The 15,012-nt window shown below is 38.1% G+C and overlaps 1 protein-coding gene across 8 annotated transcripts in view; it reads left to right on the forward strand.

Moving 5' to 3' along the window:
- ADGRG2 (adhesion G protein-coupled receptor G2) overlaps positions 1-15,012 on the forward strand; it is a 62,715-nt gene that overhangs the window by 21,555 nt on the left and 26,148 nt on the right. For 3 of the 8 annotated variants that reach the window (XM_040532479.1, XM_040532429.1, XM_040532468.1), the window contains exons 4-8: positions 7,585-7,665; positions 9,380-9,418; positions 11,327-11,359; positions 12,300-12,341; positions 14,460-14,507. In XM_040532479.1, coding sequence (XP_040388413.1) covers positions 7,585-7,665; positions 9,380-9,418; positions 11,327-11,359; positions 12,300-12,341; positions 14,460-14,507 — 243 coding nt within the window. The remainder of the gene's footprint in view (positions 1-7,584; positions 7,666-9,379; positions 9,419-11,326; positions 11,360-12,299; positions 12,342-14,459; positions 14,508-15,012) is intronic. The other 5 variants (XM_040532496.1, XM_040532449.1, XM_040532486.1 and 2 more) reach the window with 3 other exon arrangements.

Below are 15,012 nucleotides of genomic sequence, written 5' to 3' on the forward strand. Positions count from 1 at the left end.
ATTAATGCTCAAAAGACATGCTGAACTTTAGCAAAGTACCTTGCTTTCCAAAAGTGGACGGATTACCTTTGCAGTAGCCATGCATTTTACACGCAAGAAAGGACATACCTGACTGCTTCCCGGTTTGTGATGAGGGCCGATCACGTTAATGGAGCCCGCAATAGAAAACTCTTAGGTTGGAGTTAAAGGTGCAACTCTTGCTTCTTCCAGAAGTCCTAAGACCAAGAGGGGTCACTTCTGCTTGGTGTTCGACCTTTGCAAGCTGAGCAGGTGTAAGTACTTCATGGAGGGCCAAAGAGGGAGGTGCTCACTGTTCCACATGCCAAATTTGGAAAAGAATTTATCTTATTACTTGATTAATAATACCTGTTTAGCTACAGACCTTAATGTGGACAACGTGAGTGATAACACTAGAGTCTTTCCATAATCCAAGAAAAAAAAGGGTACTAAGAAATATAAAGCTCTGGGTGATTTAGGATGACAGGAAAACGGGTGAGTTTAAAACGCTAAATGCTTGCAAAGAAATTTTCGTCATTTGTGAGCAACAATTGTTGCTGTCATTTTTTGCATGGGATATTTGCAAGTCACCTTTAGTAGTAACTTGACAACTGGAAGAAGTTTACTGTTTAAACATTAATCATTTCAGTTACATATTAAACAGTAACATTCTTAACCCAAATATAAATATCCAAACTGTTACACTGTGTATTTATGCAAGGAGCACAGAGATGACAGGGTATCTTTTACAGACTTCAAGGAATAAATGAGATACATGACTTGGGGCGTAATTAAAAGTAGCGTCACTGGAGGTGAAGCTGTCACCTCATTTGTGGGATCGGTGCCCTAATATTTAACAGGATTCCAAGGTCTATTGCCTTTGGTTGCATTTTTTGCATAAATACAATTCAATGTTGGATTGCGACATTTTAATTTTTCTAAACTGCCCTACCCAACCTTCAAGATTCAGGTGGTGTTCCTTTTTTTCCATGTGTCCTTTTTACTCCCCCTATGGATGAACCTGTTACTGATGTTGCTGGAGGAGGTTTCCAGGCTTGTGGGAACAAAGTAATATTGATGGGAAGTTGCCAGAGCCCTTGTGACTCTTCTGCCCTTGAATGCTCAAGGGTGAGGAAAATTTCAGCGTGAGCTACAGCTCTGGTTTGGAGGCATGAGCAATAGGAGGTGTGACTTAGGCTCATGTAATCCCTTTTAAAGATTTTGTGAACTGTTTATGTTTCTGATGACAGAATCAGCTTTCCAGGAAGCCAGGCTGGAGTCCCAGGGCTTTACCTGCTCAGGCAGAAGGTTGAAACGTAGCTGCCGCTTGTCCAGTCTGCATTGCAGCCTGTTGGGTGTCAAACTTCGGGCTGTATTGCTGTGTTTACTGAGTGGGTTATGAAAGCTGGAGGTTAAAAAAAGAAATTATTTGCCCCAGTACCATTTTCTTTTTAGAACTGTAAGGACACAGTGCTATAGAAATCTCTAGAAGCTCTTGAAGGAAGTAAATAGATGTGACGGGGAAAAATACATAACTCTGGAGTGCCTGTTTGATGAGTCACATACAGCTCTACTCTGTACCTATTAACAGAATGCATGTTTGACCTTCCCTTTCTTTGTTTTCACTGGCTCCGTCTTCTGCAGTACCAAAGAAATATTTTTTTGGAAATCAGCCTACAAGGGAAGAGGTGACTTGATTCACCTCAGCCTCTAATGTACATCTTTAAACAAACAGAGCTTGGTAAAACCTGTATTGGTAAGCAAATTTCCAAAATAACTTGTTTAGCATCAAAGCTGAGTTAAAAATAGCACACCTAAATTTTCTGTTAAGGTTTCTTAAAATGAACTGGCCAAAGTGACAGTGAGAACAAGCACTTTCACTGTTTCCTTCACTTCTGTCCGACCAGCAGTGATAACCCATCATTTCTTCCATACTGCCACCTCTGAGAGTCAGAGAGACCTTACCTCATGAGAGGCATAGCATGTGGAATTAAGATCGCCTTCAGTTTTATCCTATAAGTGTGTCTCAAAATCTACTTTGCACAGAAAGTCAATAGGGGTCAATATGTCTACAGTGGAATGACTGGGGAAGATTTTTACATGCTGCTGTTACTGATGCCTTGCACGATAGGATGATTCATTTGGCGGAGTTCATCAAATGTTAACGGGACCCAATTTCTTAATAGAAAGCAGGGATTTAATTTGAAGATGAGAATGGTGTGTACTACTCTGGGTGCACATAGATGGGTAAATGGGTAAATAGATGGATTGTAGAACATCAGCACTTTGACGTTTTGCTGGTCAAACTTCTCAGTTTTGTTCTTGAGCAAGTTCACGAGGGGCATTTCCACACTGCTCTATCTTAGTAACACTGAATACAAATGGAGGGTAATCGCTGCACAGTGCTGGTGACTAATGCTGTACGGACTGAGAGCTGTTGCCTATGAGAATGTTTAGAAGAGGGTTTGGAAAGGATTAAAAATACAGCACTGAATTCACTTTTCCTTGTACAATGTCTTAAATTACTTTTTTTTTTTGAGCCAGAAGGGGATCCGATATATCCGTTCAAAACCAAAACTTTAATTTTGGCTTTCCCATTTCTGACCAGAATTTGCAATGCAAATCATTTTCCCTGCCTGAATCAATGGAATCTTGCAGTGGAAAAACTTTGAGCACTAAGTTTGATACCACTTCTTGTTTCAAGAATCTAATTTTTACTAATTCCTGGTATCTTTGTGTGTATTTGTAAGTCAAAACTGATCGTCTCAGAAACACATAGTCTTGGTCATCTAATGCCATTCTGTGGTGTCAGCCTGGGGAGACGTTACTGCTTAGCCATCAAGGTGCCCCATGGTGCCTTTCCATTCACATTCTGCTCGTGATCTCCTTGTGAGATCTGACATGCCTTTGGCTTGGAATAATAGTCCTGGGAGATGGTATAAGCTGTTCTCGTTTTTGGCATGCTTTTCATTTAATCCAAGTAAAATTCTAGGTACTTTATTTCATAAACCTGCCATCTAGGCCCCAGAACACTGAAGTCCGTAGATGTACGTGTTTCTGCCAGTGATACGATCTGTGCTTCTACAGATATCCAGGTCTGTTGCTGCTGAGGAAGGGTTCAGTGCCTATTTCACGTCTGGACCTGACGGGAAAGAAGAGTCTCTTACATTCTCTTACCAGGTTTCCTGAGAGGCGTAGACCCCTCGTGCTCTTCTGTCCCCTACCTTCTGTGCAGCGCAGACAGGACACAGTGAGTGTCCAGGTGCAGGCTCTGGTTCATGACAGTTCAGATTCTCTTCTCCTTCTCCTACGAAAACACTCAAGTTGCTGTCTCAGGTTTTCTCAGAGAATGGTTTCTGCAAAAGTTTAATGGAGACCATGAAGTGTCAGGTACAACAGTATTAGTCAGCAGCAACACCATTTCCCTGAGATAGGTGAGCAAGAAGCAGCCGCCAGTAGGTTAGTACTCGCAGGATGTTATCTGCAGCCAGGTTCTAGCTGCTTCTCACTCCTCTACCCTGGAAAAACTGAGCTCCTCCTGGCAGAGGGGGCTGCCTGAAGACAGGTGAATCAGAGAGGGTGTTGCCTTTCCAAAAATTTAAAGGAGGAATGTACTGACCATAAGGTAGGTTAATGCAGGGAGAAGAAAAGGATGTTTTTCATTCTCCCTGTTGTAGGTGGATGATTTTACACTGATCATGCTTTAAGGGCTTTGTCTGTACCCTGTTTCTAATAGTTACTGAAAAAACAGCATGCTGTGAATGACCATGCCTTTGGTGCAGGGACCAGAACCCAAATCTTACCTTTCTCATCTTGACCGCTGTTTACAAAGCCTTCTTCTCTCTTTCTTTCCCTTTAGCTGAATTCATTTTTGAATTTTGCATTGTTTGGCAAAAAGTTCAGGGGGACATGCAGAGACTGTCCCATCCTAAAGGAGCCGGTATACTGATAGTTATGATCTCTCGTGCTAAGGAATGCTGTATATATATGTATATATGGTTATATATATATAAACTAGAGTTGGGGCCTGTAACCCAAAGGTAGACACTTCATCTCCAAAAAGGACTACAGGTTACAGGCTGTTGTGAACATTGCCCTGAAATGCCTCTCTCCTGGGGATGTCTACAATGCCTAACTTAGAGATGAAGTTCAGAGGTCCTAATGCTCACAGGTTGGGTGCTGTCAGAGCTACGTTGGTTTGTGGACCTAGCCTTAAGTCCTGTTATTGATGCATTTAGTGTCCTAACAGACCGGAGCTGCTAAGGCTATGCTGATTCCCATTGTCTTAAAGAAGTAATTATGGGAAATGAAGGTTGTTACCATGCAAAGAACACTGGTTCCCGGGTAAGCTTTTTACAGCTGTGGTATGGAGCAATGGCAAGAGTTGCTAAACTGGTTTCATACCACTGGAGCAGTTTCCTCTGCCTACATAGACATGATTCGCAAATCTTGACTTAGCCAGCTATTTATGTTAGAACAGTGCTAAGTGGTGTGAAGATGGTAAGGGATTTGCTGCTTTCACTTCTAATGATGCGTGTTAGGAACAGAAATGGGTGCTTATCTCATTGAATGGAGTTGCCTTTTCTTTGGGAAACACCCCCTTCTTGTGCGAGAGAGACTATTCTGCTGCAGATAAACAGTGTTGCACATAAAAATGCACAAGGCAAATAAAAACAGGTCTCGCATGTGTAAAGATTTTCTTGCTCTTATCTATAGAACCCAAGGAAAATTAATGTTCTGTGTGCTTGTGGCTAGCACACCTTTGATTATTTTACTTTCCTTTCTGCATGTCAACTGTAGGGATATTTTGGATTGGACTTTAATCCTTCTCCAAATACACTGTATTCACATTCTTTTCTAGCTCTTCAATACAACAGAGGAGGAGGGTTGACAAATGTAGGTGGAACTGAATCATGTATGACAGCCTCTCCTCCTCCCACCTTTCTGTATGCAAAGGTGATTCTGGTCAAATACTTGGTTAGTGAACTTACTGCTGCACCTTGGTCAGTGAAAAGTCTCTTTCTTACAGATAATTTCTAACAACAATAGGCATGTGAATGCTGTGATGTAAGAAAGTCATGATCAGATATCTGATCCAGGAAAAAGTGCTCCACAGCTATGCATGCCACCATCACTTGCTGTGTTTGCTGGCTCCAGATTCATGGCTTGTCTTTAGCTTGTTTTGTTCCCCGTACTGCTGAATTTATGACTACAAGCTTTTGGTGTTCTTAGAATTTGCTATCTTCTTACTGACTAACCTACAGTACTAAACGTGTCATTGGGCAAGGTTTCTTACCTACCTCAGGATACTACTTGTGCTCTCAAAATTCACAAAATGGGTTGAAGGGATATAGAAGATGGGAAAAGCAGTGTGTCTACAGTGAGTATATCTGCACTAACTGCTCAAAAGTATCTGAGAATGACCTTAAGGTCAGATTTCCTGGGTAGATTATTTTTTTTAGTGGGCAGAAACACTGTGGTGTCCTGTCAGATGCTTCATACTTCAAGAGGTGGGTTCATTAGCCTGGGCTGCAAGCGCACATTGATGGCTCATATTCAGTATTTCGTCCACCAAACCCCCAGAAGTCCTCCTCCTCAGGGCTGCTCTCCATCCATTCTCCTCCCAGCCCGTATTCATGTTTGAGATTGCCCCAGCCCAGGTCCAGGACGTTGCACTTGGCCTTGTTGAACCTCATGAGGTTAGCAGAGGCCCAGCTCTCAAGCCTGTCAGGGTCCCTGTGGATGGCATCCCTTCCCTCCAGCACATCACCTGCCCTGTTCAGCTGGGTGTCATCTGCAAACTTAGCAAGGGTATGCTCAAACCCCCTGTCTGTGTTCCTGATACAGATGCTAAATAGGGCCAGTCCCAACAGAGTACCTTGTGGGACACCACTCGTCATCACTGGTCATGGACATGGAGCCGTTGACAGCAATTCTTTGAATGCGACCATGCAGCCAATTCCTTATCCTCTGAGTGGTCCATCCATCAAATCTGCATCTCTCCATTTTATAGATAAGGATGTCATGCAGGAGAGGTTCATCTGAGCCTCTTCAGCTCTGGCAGCATGGTCTACCTTCTTATTGTTTAGATGTTCTTAGTGGTGTAGCTCTTGGGTGTGTGAGCATCTACAAGATGTAGATGCATATCAAGATGCAGGTGTGCTTTCAAAGTACATTACGTGTATTTTATAAGTAAGTATGGACTAAAGCATCCCTGTCTTACTCACCTCTCCCACCCCTGCTTTATTTGCTTTATTTCTCTGCTTCTCCCTGCATTAGGAAAATTTCGTTTTGTGAATAACCGATCTGCATTTCATTTCCCCACATTTTACAAAAAAATGTGTGTGTGAAAGCACAGTTGTGTGTACCTGTTACACTTTTGGTTGCAGACATTTGGTCTACTTCATCTTCACTCAAGCAAATGTGCTGAAAGGATTTCTGAAGACATTAGAAGTGGAGGGGCAGTGGGAAAGTTCACAGACTAATCTGTGCCTTCCATAAGCACAAAAGAGATGAACTAAAAAAAAAAAATAGTTCACCTTCCAACCTTTAAAACGGACTCCACAAATTTCCCAATGGATGCAAAATAGTTTTGTGAACCTCTCAGCTTGAGGTGAGAGGCTTTGTTTAATGACAGGAAGTTAGCAAGTTCCAAAAGGCGAGAAAAAGGTATCCCTGAGGTAAGAATGAACTAGGAAATAGATGAGTAGTGTAGAAGGAAAACATGGTATTTTCACTCCTATCTTTCTTTGCCATTTAGAAGTGGCCATTTCAGGGGGGACTAAGCCTGATGAGAGCAGGATGAGCACATGATCTGTCCTGAGACATTGTCCTCAGCACTTTCTTCTTTTAGAGCAGGGAATTTCTGTCTGCCAAACAGAGTGGCAGGGGCAGTTGAGGGATTTTAATTCTCCTGCTGCAGCTCAAAGACCTCCTTAACTAAGTAAAAATAGTCTCTTATGATTTTGTTAGTGACTGTTTACTTGATGAGATTAAGGTAGATTTAGGGAAAGATCTCTAAGGAAACAAAGAGAAAAGTCAGGTAGAGTTTCTGACCTCTGACTGGAAGAGAAAATCCCATCTCAATAGTTCTTTTTACCTGCATGAAGAAAGGTGTTGTGTCCCATTAGAAAACGGGGGGTCATACTGGGAAATAGGAAGATTACATTTAGTCCTCCCAAAATAGGTAGCAATGGTTAGTGAATGAATGATAGTCTCAAGGCTTTACTGACTGACAGTAAGTTCTCTAGGTGAGTTTCACACATCGGTGATGAGTGTAAACGTCCGTCCTTTCTTCTAATTTTTGGTTTTCTGAAGTTCTTAGTACACTGTTCTGGTTTATTAAGACTAAACCATGATTTGAATGCCTGGCCCTGAAATTCTTAGGAAGAATTAATATGCTAAATGTCTTCTGCTTTGTTTTGACTATGTTGGGTTTCTTCTGTTACCTTTTATTACTTTGTGGGTTTTAGTGTTGATTTTTTTGAGGAGGGACGTATTTTTTATTTAATTTTGTTTTCTGTTACAAAATCCTCTAGTCTTAGATCTATGACCTAATTGTTGCTATTCTTTTTATTCTTTTGTCAGATACAGAAGAAACCACCATACCTGCAGGTGAGTATCGGTTTGTAAAAATAAAACCAGCAGGATTAGTCACACTGACTGAAGGCAGGTGAAATACTGGCCTGTCCAGTAAAGCTGTGTTTGCACAAATTCAAACTCATCTTTTCAGTTCTACTGTAACAAACTTCAAATACTTTCCAAGCAATTTATTTTCACAGCAATGAACATTTTGACAGCACAAAATAAAAAGTAATAAAAAGTTATTGTAAAAGAACTCCAAGCATAATAGCATATCTAAAATGGTTGTGTTAAAAAATCTGTGTCTGTATGTGTATAAATATATATAAAAACTTCTGCTCCTATAAACCTTTTTCCTTTTTAATTGGAACTGCTATTATGTTGCCTGAAAGAAAATAGATAACAGGTATATGAAAGTTCTGTGTCATTTTTTTCTCATTGTTCTAACATTTTAGAAAGTGTGTAGGAAAATTGCTGCTGCTGTTACTTTTTAATTCATGGAGATAATTAAGAATACGTAAATATTTGAAAATTAATTATCCAGACCATTCTCTTTGTTTATTTTGTATTTCATAGTGCAAATAGCTTCAGTAATTTTTTCAAGAAAAGTCACTGAGATGACTCTGATTCTCCTTCCATTGCAGAGATTATATTTAGGTTTATTCTTTGGAAAGAAGCTGTTACTAGTTTTTAGTAAGGCAAACGAAATAGTCTAAGCAAGGAATCATGTGAGGGATTAGCATTTCAGAAGCTCTGTGTTTATTATGTTTAACCAAAAAAAATCTGATTTTCCACAGAGGCCTTCAGTATCTTACTTTTCTACCACAACAGTATTTGTTTCACAGTATAATTTGTGTTTTGTTAGTAACTTTATAGGATAGCTTTTGAGTTTGTGGAGAACATGTTGAAATATCTTAAGTACAATTTTTTTTAATAGTGTTTCCTGTTGCGGGGTGGAATTAGATATCTTTAAGGTCCCTACCAACCCAAAGCATTCTGTGATTCTGTTTGCTGCCAGCTGCTCTTTACATTATATTTCTGTGACAACTGTGATTTTACTTCCCCATGGCACCCTCAAAAATCATTCAGTGAATGAAAGAGCTTTGAAGTTGCTGTGTGAACCAGATATCAAATTACCTGATTTCTTTTTGATCCGAATGCTCACTGTAACAACATCAAAGATTTGGTAGCTAGTGTTTGCTATATAAATAGTTGGCTGGCTCCTATCAAGATCAGAGGTTCAAACTTGAAAAGAATTATTTTTTTGTAATGCTGCTTGTTGCTGGATAGAAAAGAGAATGGGTATGTATGGGATAAAATTTAAATGGCAAGTCTCAGTGTTATTATGCAGAGTCTGAGAAGAGTTCTTCATAAGCCAAGTCCAGCGATCTTGTTGTATACATTTGATTCTCATTTCCAGAATTGGCAAGCCACTCAGGGTAGGCCTGTGGCTTTCAGACTAACTGTCAATTTTCATGTATCTTGGGACAAAGATCTTTGTTTTCTTAACATTATACAATGCAAACTGTACAATATTTACTGGAAATAAATAATATTTATTTGAATTCTAGTTAAATTCATAAAAGTTGTAAGGTTATTTAATCAGATTTTTATGTCTGTTTTTTCCAAATCTGGAAATGTTCTTTTGATAAGCAGGTGTCGCCCTCTTCTGGTGAATGCAGTTAACTTTGATAATACGTGGAAAGGCTGCTGAGCGTGGTTATGTGTGTATCTGAAACATCATTTACTAATCTATATTCTTTTTGTTTTCTTCCTTTTTTTTTTAAATCTTAAACAAAAGCTGCAAATTCAGGAGCATCAGCTGCAACAACCATTTCTGGTAAGAAAATCAAGACTTTACTATACTACAGTGTCTGTTATTTCCCATTAGATAAATCTCTTCCTCTACTACAGTGTCTGTTATTTCCCATTAGATGAAGCTCTTCCTGCTTTTATGTGAGGTAATGCAGAAGAATTGTAGTGTAAATGAATTCCAACATTGTGTTTTTTTTTTTCCCCTTCATTTTCTTCATTTGACTTTTACTGAAATAGCGTAACTTATAGGATCATTCATGGATTTTGTCAGTGATGACTGAGGATGATGTAGGTGCAAATTGCTTGATCAGGAGCCTTTTGTCCAGTAACCTGAACAGTGAACAGTTTGCGGAGGGGGAACACTGTAGGAAGTCCAGCTCCCATATATCTCCTCCCACCGTAGTAGATCACAGGATCACAGAATGGTTTGGGTTGGAAGGGACTTCAGAGATCATCTAGTTCCAACCCTGTGCCATGGGCAGGGATGCCACCCACTAGAGCAGGTTGCCCAGGGCCTCGATGTGTGTATGACATTTAACTTGCAGAACCAGAGGTGATGAACATCTATCACAGCATTTTTAATAGAAAAAAATGTGGAAAAAACAAAGGCTGTATACATGTGGGAAGAGTCAATTGCCTTCTTGGTTAATGTATGCTGACATACTGTGCTCCAGAGAAAAGAAGTAACACAGACACAAGAACACACACACTTTTGTTCTTTTACAGATACAGTCATTCTCTGGGAATGGTTCATCTTTAACAACTGCAGACAATTCAATATTTGTTGTACCAAGCAAAATAATGCAGATGAAGTCAGCATTTAGCTTTCACTCAGATTTCTCATATTTTGGCGGCTTTTAAGTTGCTGTAGAAAATCAGTTGTCTTCAGGACTGTTAGTTAAAAACAAAATATGCTTAGCTTTATTCTGGGTATGGAATTAAGAAGGCACTTCTGAAAAGGCTCTAAATGGGTAATTTGGTGGAAATAAATAAAAAGAAAAGCTCCCTTCCCAATTAGATTGCTTTTTCTCTTAATGTGCAGCATCTTTATGCAGAATAGCCAACTTGTTTTTTAATTATATTTAAGATACTGATTTTAGTGATGTCAGTGATGCTTTCAGCAGTGAAATTTTTACAGCATAATGTTTTGCTGTTATGAAGCAGCTCTGACCTGTTTTTAAAAAGACGCTATGTTGTCATATTGGAGTGATGCAAAGTGGTCCTCAAACTACTTCACATTGCTGTGCTGACACTTAAAATGTGCTTACTCACCACTTATTTTCTGAGCAACCATTAAACTTTCCTCCCCTCTCCTTCATTCCCCTCCCCCCATTGTATTTATATACAGTTTCTGGCAAAAATAGCTTTTTTGGAGAAGCAGTTTGCCAAGCCAAGTGTGTCATCTCTGCTTGTGAGTGGTGTTAGTTAATGCACAAAAAGGGCCTTGGGGCTGAGCAGTTGAATAGGGGAAATTCATCAGCCTCTTACAAAAGAATTAAACCAATAAAAGGAAATTATCTGAAGGAACTCGATTACCAGCTTTTCGTATTCAGATACCTACTCAGATTTTTGAATTAAAGTTCTTAATGAGCTCTAAAGTTGTTCCCAAATTGAACTTTGATCATTAAAATTCAGTTCCTGATGGAAGTGTTGCATGCTTAATCTTCTTTCTCTAAAATTCACAGAAATAAAAGATTACATTAATACCTTTTCTGTTTCTTTTATCTTTTTTGTTCCAGAATCCTCTATTGTTACTTTTATCACCTATCCTATTAGTCCATCAGGCAAGATTTTATTAACATTTCTCTTATTCTGATTTAGTTAGATTTAGATTTAGGATTTTTTAGATTTAGATTTTATTAGATTTAGATTTTTTTAGATTTTTAGATTTTTATTTTTATTGTTTTTACCGTTACTAATTTTTCTCCTTCAGAGATGCCTTCAGATGATACTGCAAAAACTGCAGGTGAGAATTAGCGTGAGGGTAGTTGTATCTGAAACGGAACGTGTGTTGCATTCATAAAAGTTTGCTATTCTTTTTTTTTTTAATTGGGTTTTGTTTAGTTCAAATTCTTTTCTTACATTATATTTAAATTGTATTTGTCTCCAATCTCTATTTTAAGTCTCCACGGGTAATAGGGTTTTGAAGTGCATTATACTAACAGTAAGCTGTTAGCCTTTCTTTTTTAGGTGAAATGTTGCATTGCTTACCAAAGCCCAAACTGGGCATATTTACTTCTAGCAAGTATGGAGGTTTTTGGTATATATACATAGATAGAATGTTTTCTATATTTTGTGATAGTATTTAAATCTTTTGCAAAACTTGAATCTATACAGCATTCCGTAAAGACACTGACATGATATATGTTCTTGCAGTGAGTTGCCAAATAGGATCAGTAACGTCTCCTTCAGGAGAACAGTCTACACCTTTTTTCCTGATGTGTACATTTGAAGAGAAGGAGTAGATTCATCCCGTATCAGTACAGATGCCTGCACGTCTGTATCTGAGCTAGATGTCCTGCTATTCTTCATAGCTGATGGGGAGAAAGAGACATTTTTATACTGTGACTCATTTTACACTGAAGTACCCATGTAGGTCAAATGGGAATCATGCCTTAAAAGCAGCTCCTTTTCAACGGAATAACAGAGAGGCTAGAGTAACTGGCTCAGAGGTGGATATAAATATTTGATTGGGTGGATCTTACTCAGAACAGTGCTTTTTCCTTTCCCACGCAGAAAGTAACTTAATTCCCTTACAAAGGGTCATGTATTTACACTTCTGGGAAGACAGAGTCTAAAGTGGAAATTGGGAATCTTCTTTTTATGATCCATATTTCATGGTCTTTTTAAATTAAAATGTGAAAACTTAATTTTAAAACATTTATTTTATTTCTTCTTTTGAACAGAAACTCTTAACATCACTGACTATTACTCCACCGCAACACCAGGTAGGATTCGTAGATCACCAATGATCTGCTGATACTCTTTTATCCTTCTTAGAATTGCTTGTGCTTGCCTAGACAGCCACATATGGAAAGGTTTGCTTATCTTGTAAGTCAGAATAGCAGAGTGTCAAGCGGCACAAAGAAGCAGTCTCAGAAACCATGTTTACTGTGAGAAAAATTAAATTCTCATGCTTTTAAGTAGATTGAAGCAGACTGAACCCAGGCATGATGTTCTCAGGGCAGATCCAGTCTATAGGAGTAGGCTGAGTTGTGTTTTTTTTTTTTATTATTTTCTGTATAGGAGTCTCGTAGACTAACTAAAATATGTTTGCACTGAATCAGAGTAGGTGGTAGAATAATTGACTTGGAGCCATACTGGCTAGTATAATTTGACTGTGTGAATGTGACCTGCAAGAAATTTGCAACCGTTATCATCTGATGATCATTGAGGACTGGAAGCTGTAGTCACTTCTGATCAGCTTTTTATCCTCATGTAGCGTATTTGATTTTGTGCATTTTGTTGACTTGTAGAGATCCTGAGCAAGATTAGGAGGTGCTATGTAAACATAAACAGGCTGACCTTACTGTTTATTTTTGTGGTGCTCCTGTTTGTGTGTTGGGTTTTTATAAATATTATTCTTCTTTGTGTAATTAATTTGGACAAATTTAGTCATTTATGAATGTTTTATTTCTGTAAGGATTTTTTTAAATAAAAGTGCTGATACAATTTTCATTACTAGTTTACTGACAACTGACAACACAAAAGTGAAGGCAAATATGTATTGCTAATAATTTTTTTTCTAATATTTTGAATATTACCAGCAGCTTGCAGTCCATACCACCTGATGGCTGTTTGTTGATGGTGATAAAATTGAAGAAATATCAGGCTATAGCAGGCAAATGTTTGGGCCACAGAAAAAGTTAAAAAAGAAAGGAAAGAAAAGTTTCCCATCTTATTTGGTACTAGGTAATGATAACAACAGAGAAAACAGCATTTGTTTTCTGTTAACAGAGGCCAATCTATATTCTCATTCCAAACTATGGTGCTTATTTTGAACCATTTTGCTGTTCCTCAACATAATTAAGTCATCTGTTTAAGGAAATGAAATTAAGCTGCCACGTTGTTTCTGTGAACAGGTGCAGGAGTTTGACTTGGATGCAGATACCTTTCTGGTCCTTTACTTTGGTTTTATACAACAGAGCCATCTGTTTGTTCGCAGTACGCTTGATTTGGATCAGTGTTATTTCTTTGCAGTATACGTAGTGTTAAAAAATGCTGTAGTAGCCAGAGGCTTATTGTAACTAACTAAAGGCATGTTCTACTAGATGAGAGAATACGTTTTCTAGCATCATAGTTTGAATTCTATCAGGTGGAATAGTTTTAGTTTCATGCTATCATAATTAGCTGTATTAGGATCCTCAGAAACAGATAATGTGCTATGTAACATTTGAATACTCTAATATTTGAGGGACTTCTGCTGATTTCTATTTTATCTTGATTGTATAGGAAGAGTTTACTGTCTCAGTGGTTTTTATGAATGTCAGCTTATTTTTGATAATCTCAACAAAGAGCCCTTTACATCAGAACTTGCTTGCACCTAGAAAGTTGCAGTGAGAGTTCAGGACTTGACTATCTCAGTTGTATTCATTAGAGTTAGTTGCTAATATTAAGTTTAGAAGATAGCCACCCAACACAATTACTAAAAAGCAGATGTGTATTGCCACTAGAGCACAGTCTTACCTATGTATTAACAACTTATTTAAGTATGTTACATATTGTCTTAGGCACAACTATATTCTAATGTGGCTAAATGCTACGTTGCTTTCCACCAAGCTGGCTTTTAAAAAAAGCACATACGACTTGTGTGTAGATCTTCTGTGGAAACTCGTACAGAAAATTATTCAAAATCACCTAATCAAAGCCAGTCTGTCTCATTTTGAACACCAGGTCTTAGATAATGAGAGACTTCACTTAGAGAAGCAAAGCCTGGGCAGTATATGAAATGTTGAGACCTTTACATTTAAACAAGGAAATGATTGTAAGTATGTGTGTTTGCCAGTACTGGGTTTAAGTTCAACTCTTTTACTCACTAGACTTTTTTTTTTCCCAAAAAAATATAGCAGGAGAAACCATTTTATGCAACATATCATCTGTCTGCAATTTTTCAGGTCAGTGATTTGCTTTTTCCACTCTTCTTATAAAAGTCATGTTCAGCTATTTTCTATTCTGAGTAATGAGGCAACCTTTAGTTACTATATAAAAGCTAGCTCTCTATTAAATTTTCTTGCTAATTTGAGAGTTTGTGTGTAGCGTTCTAAAAATTGATATAAAATGTGCCTTTTAATTTAAAAGTACTGTTCAGTCTATAAGATTTTTGATCTTTGGTTTCTTATCAAAATATATAGAATTACAGACCTGAGAAAAGAAGGGAATAGTATGCTATTAGTATATACAATGTTGAGTGTAATTCTGTGTGTATAAAATGTATTCACATTTTATGCTCATAACGGGATTTGGAGTTGTATAGGAAAAAAAAAAAAGAACTAGGAAGAATTTAGAGATAGCCTGCAAAAATGAATATGCGGAAAACAATGAAACTATAAGGCTAATTCATTTGTAGAAACTGTAATTGAAGAGATGGAAAAACAGTTGCAAAAATAGTGAATGATCAGA

The sequence above is a fragment of the Cygnus olor genome, chromosome 1 (genome assembly GCF_009769625.2).
Source record: "Cygnus olor isolate bCygOlo1 chromosome 1, bCygOlo1.pri.v2, whole genome shotgun sequence".
Taxonomy (NCBI): Eukaryota; Metazoa; Chordata; class Aves; order Anseriformes; family Anatidae; genus Cygnus; species Cygnus olor.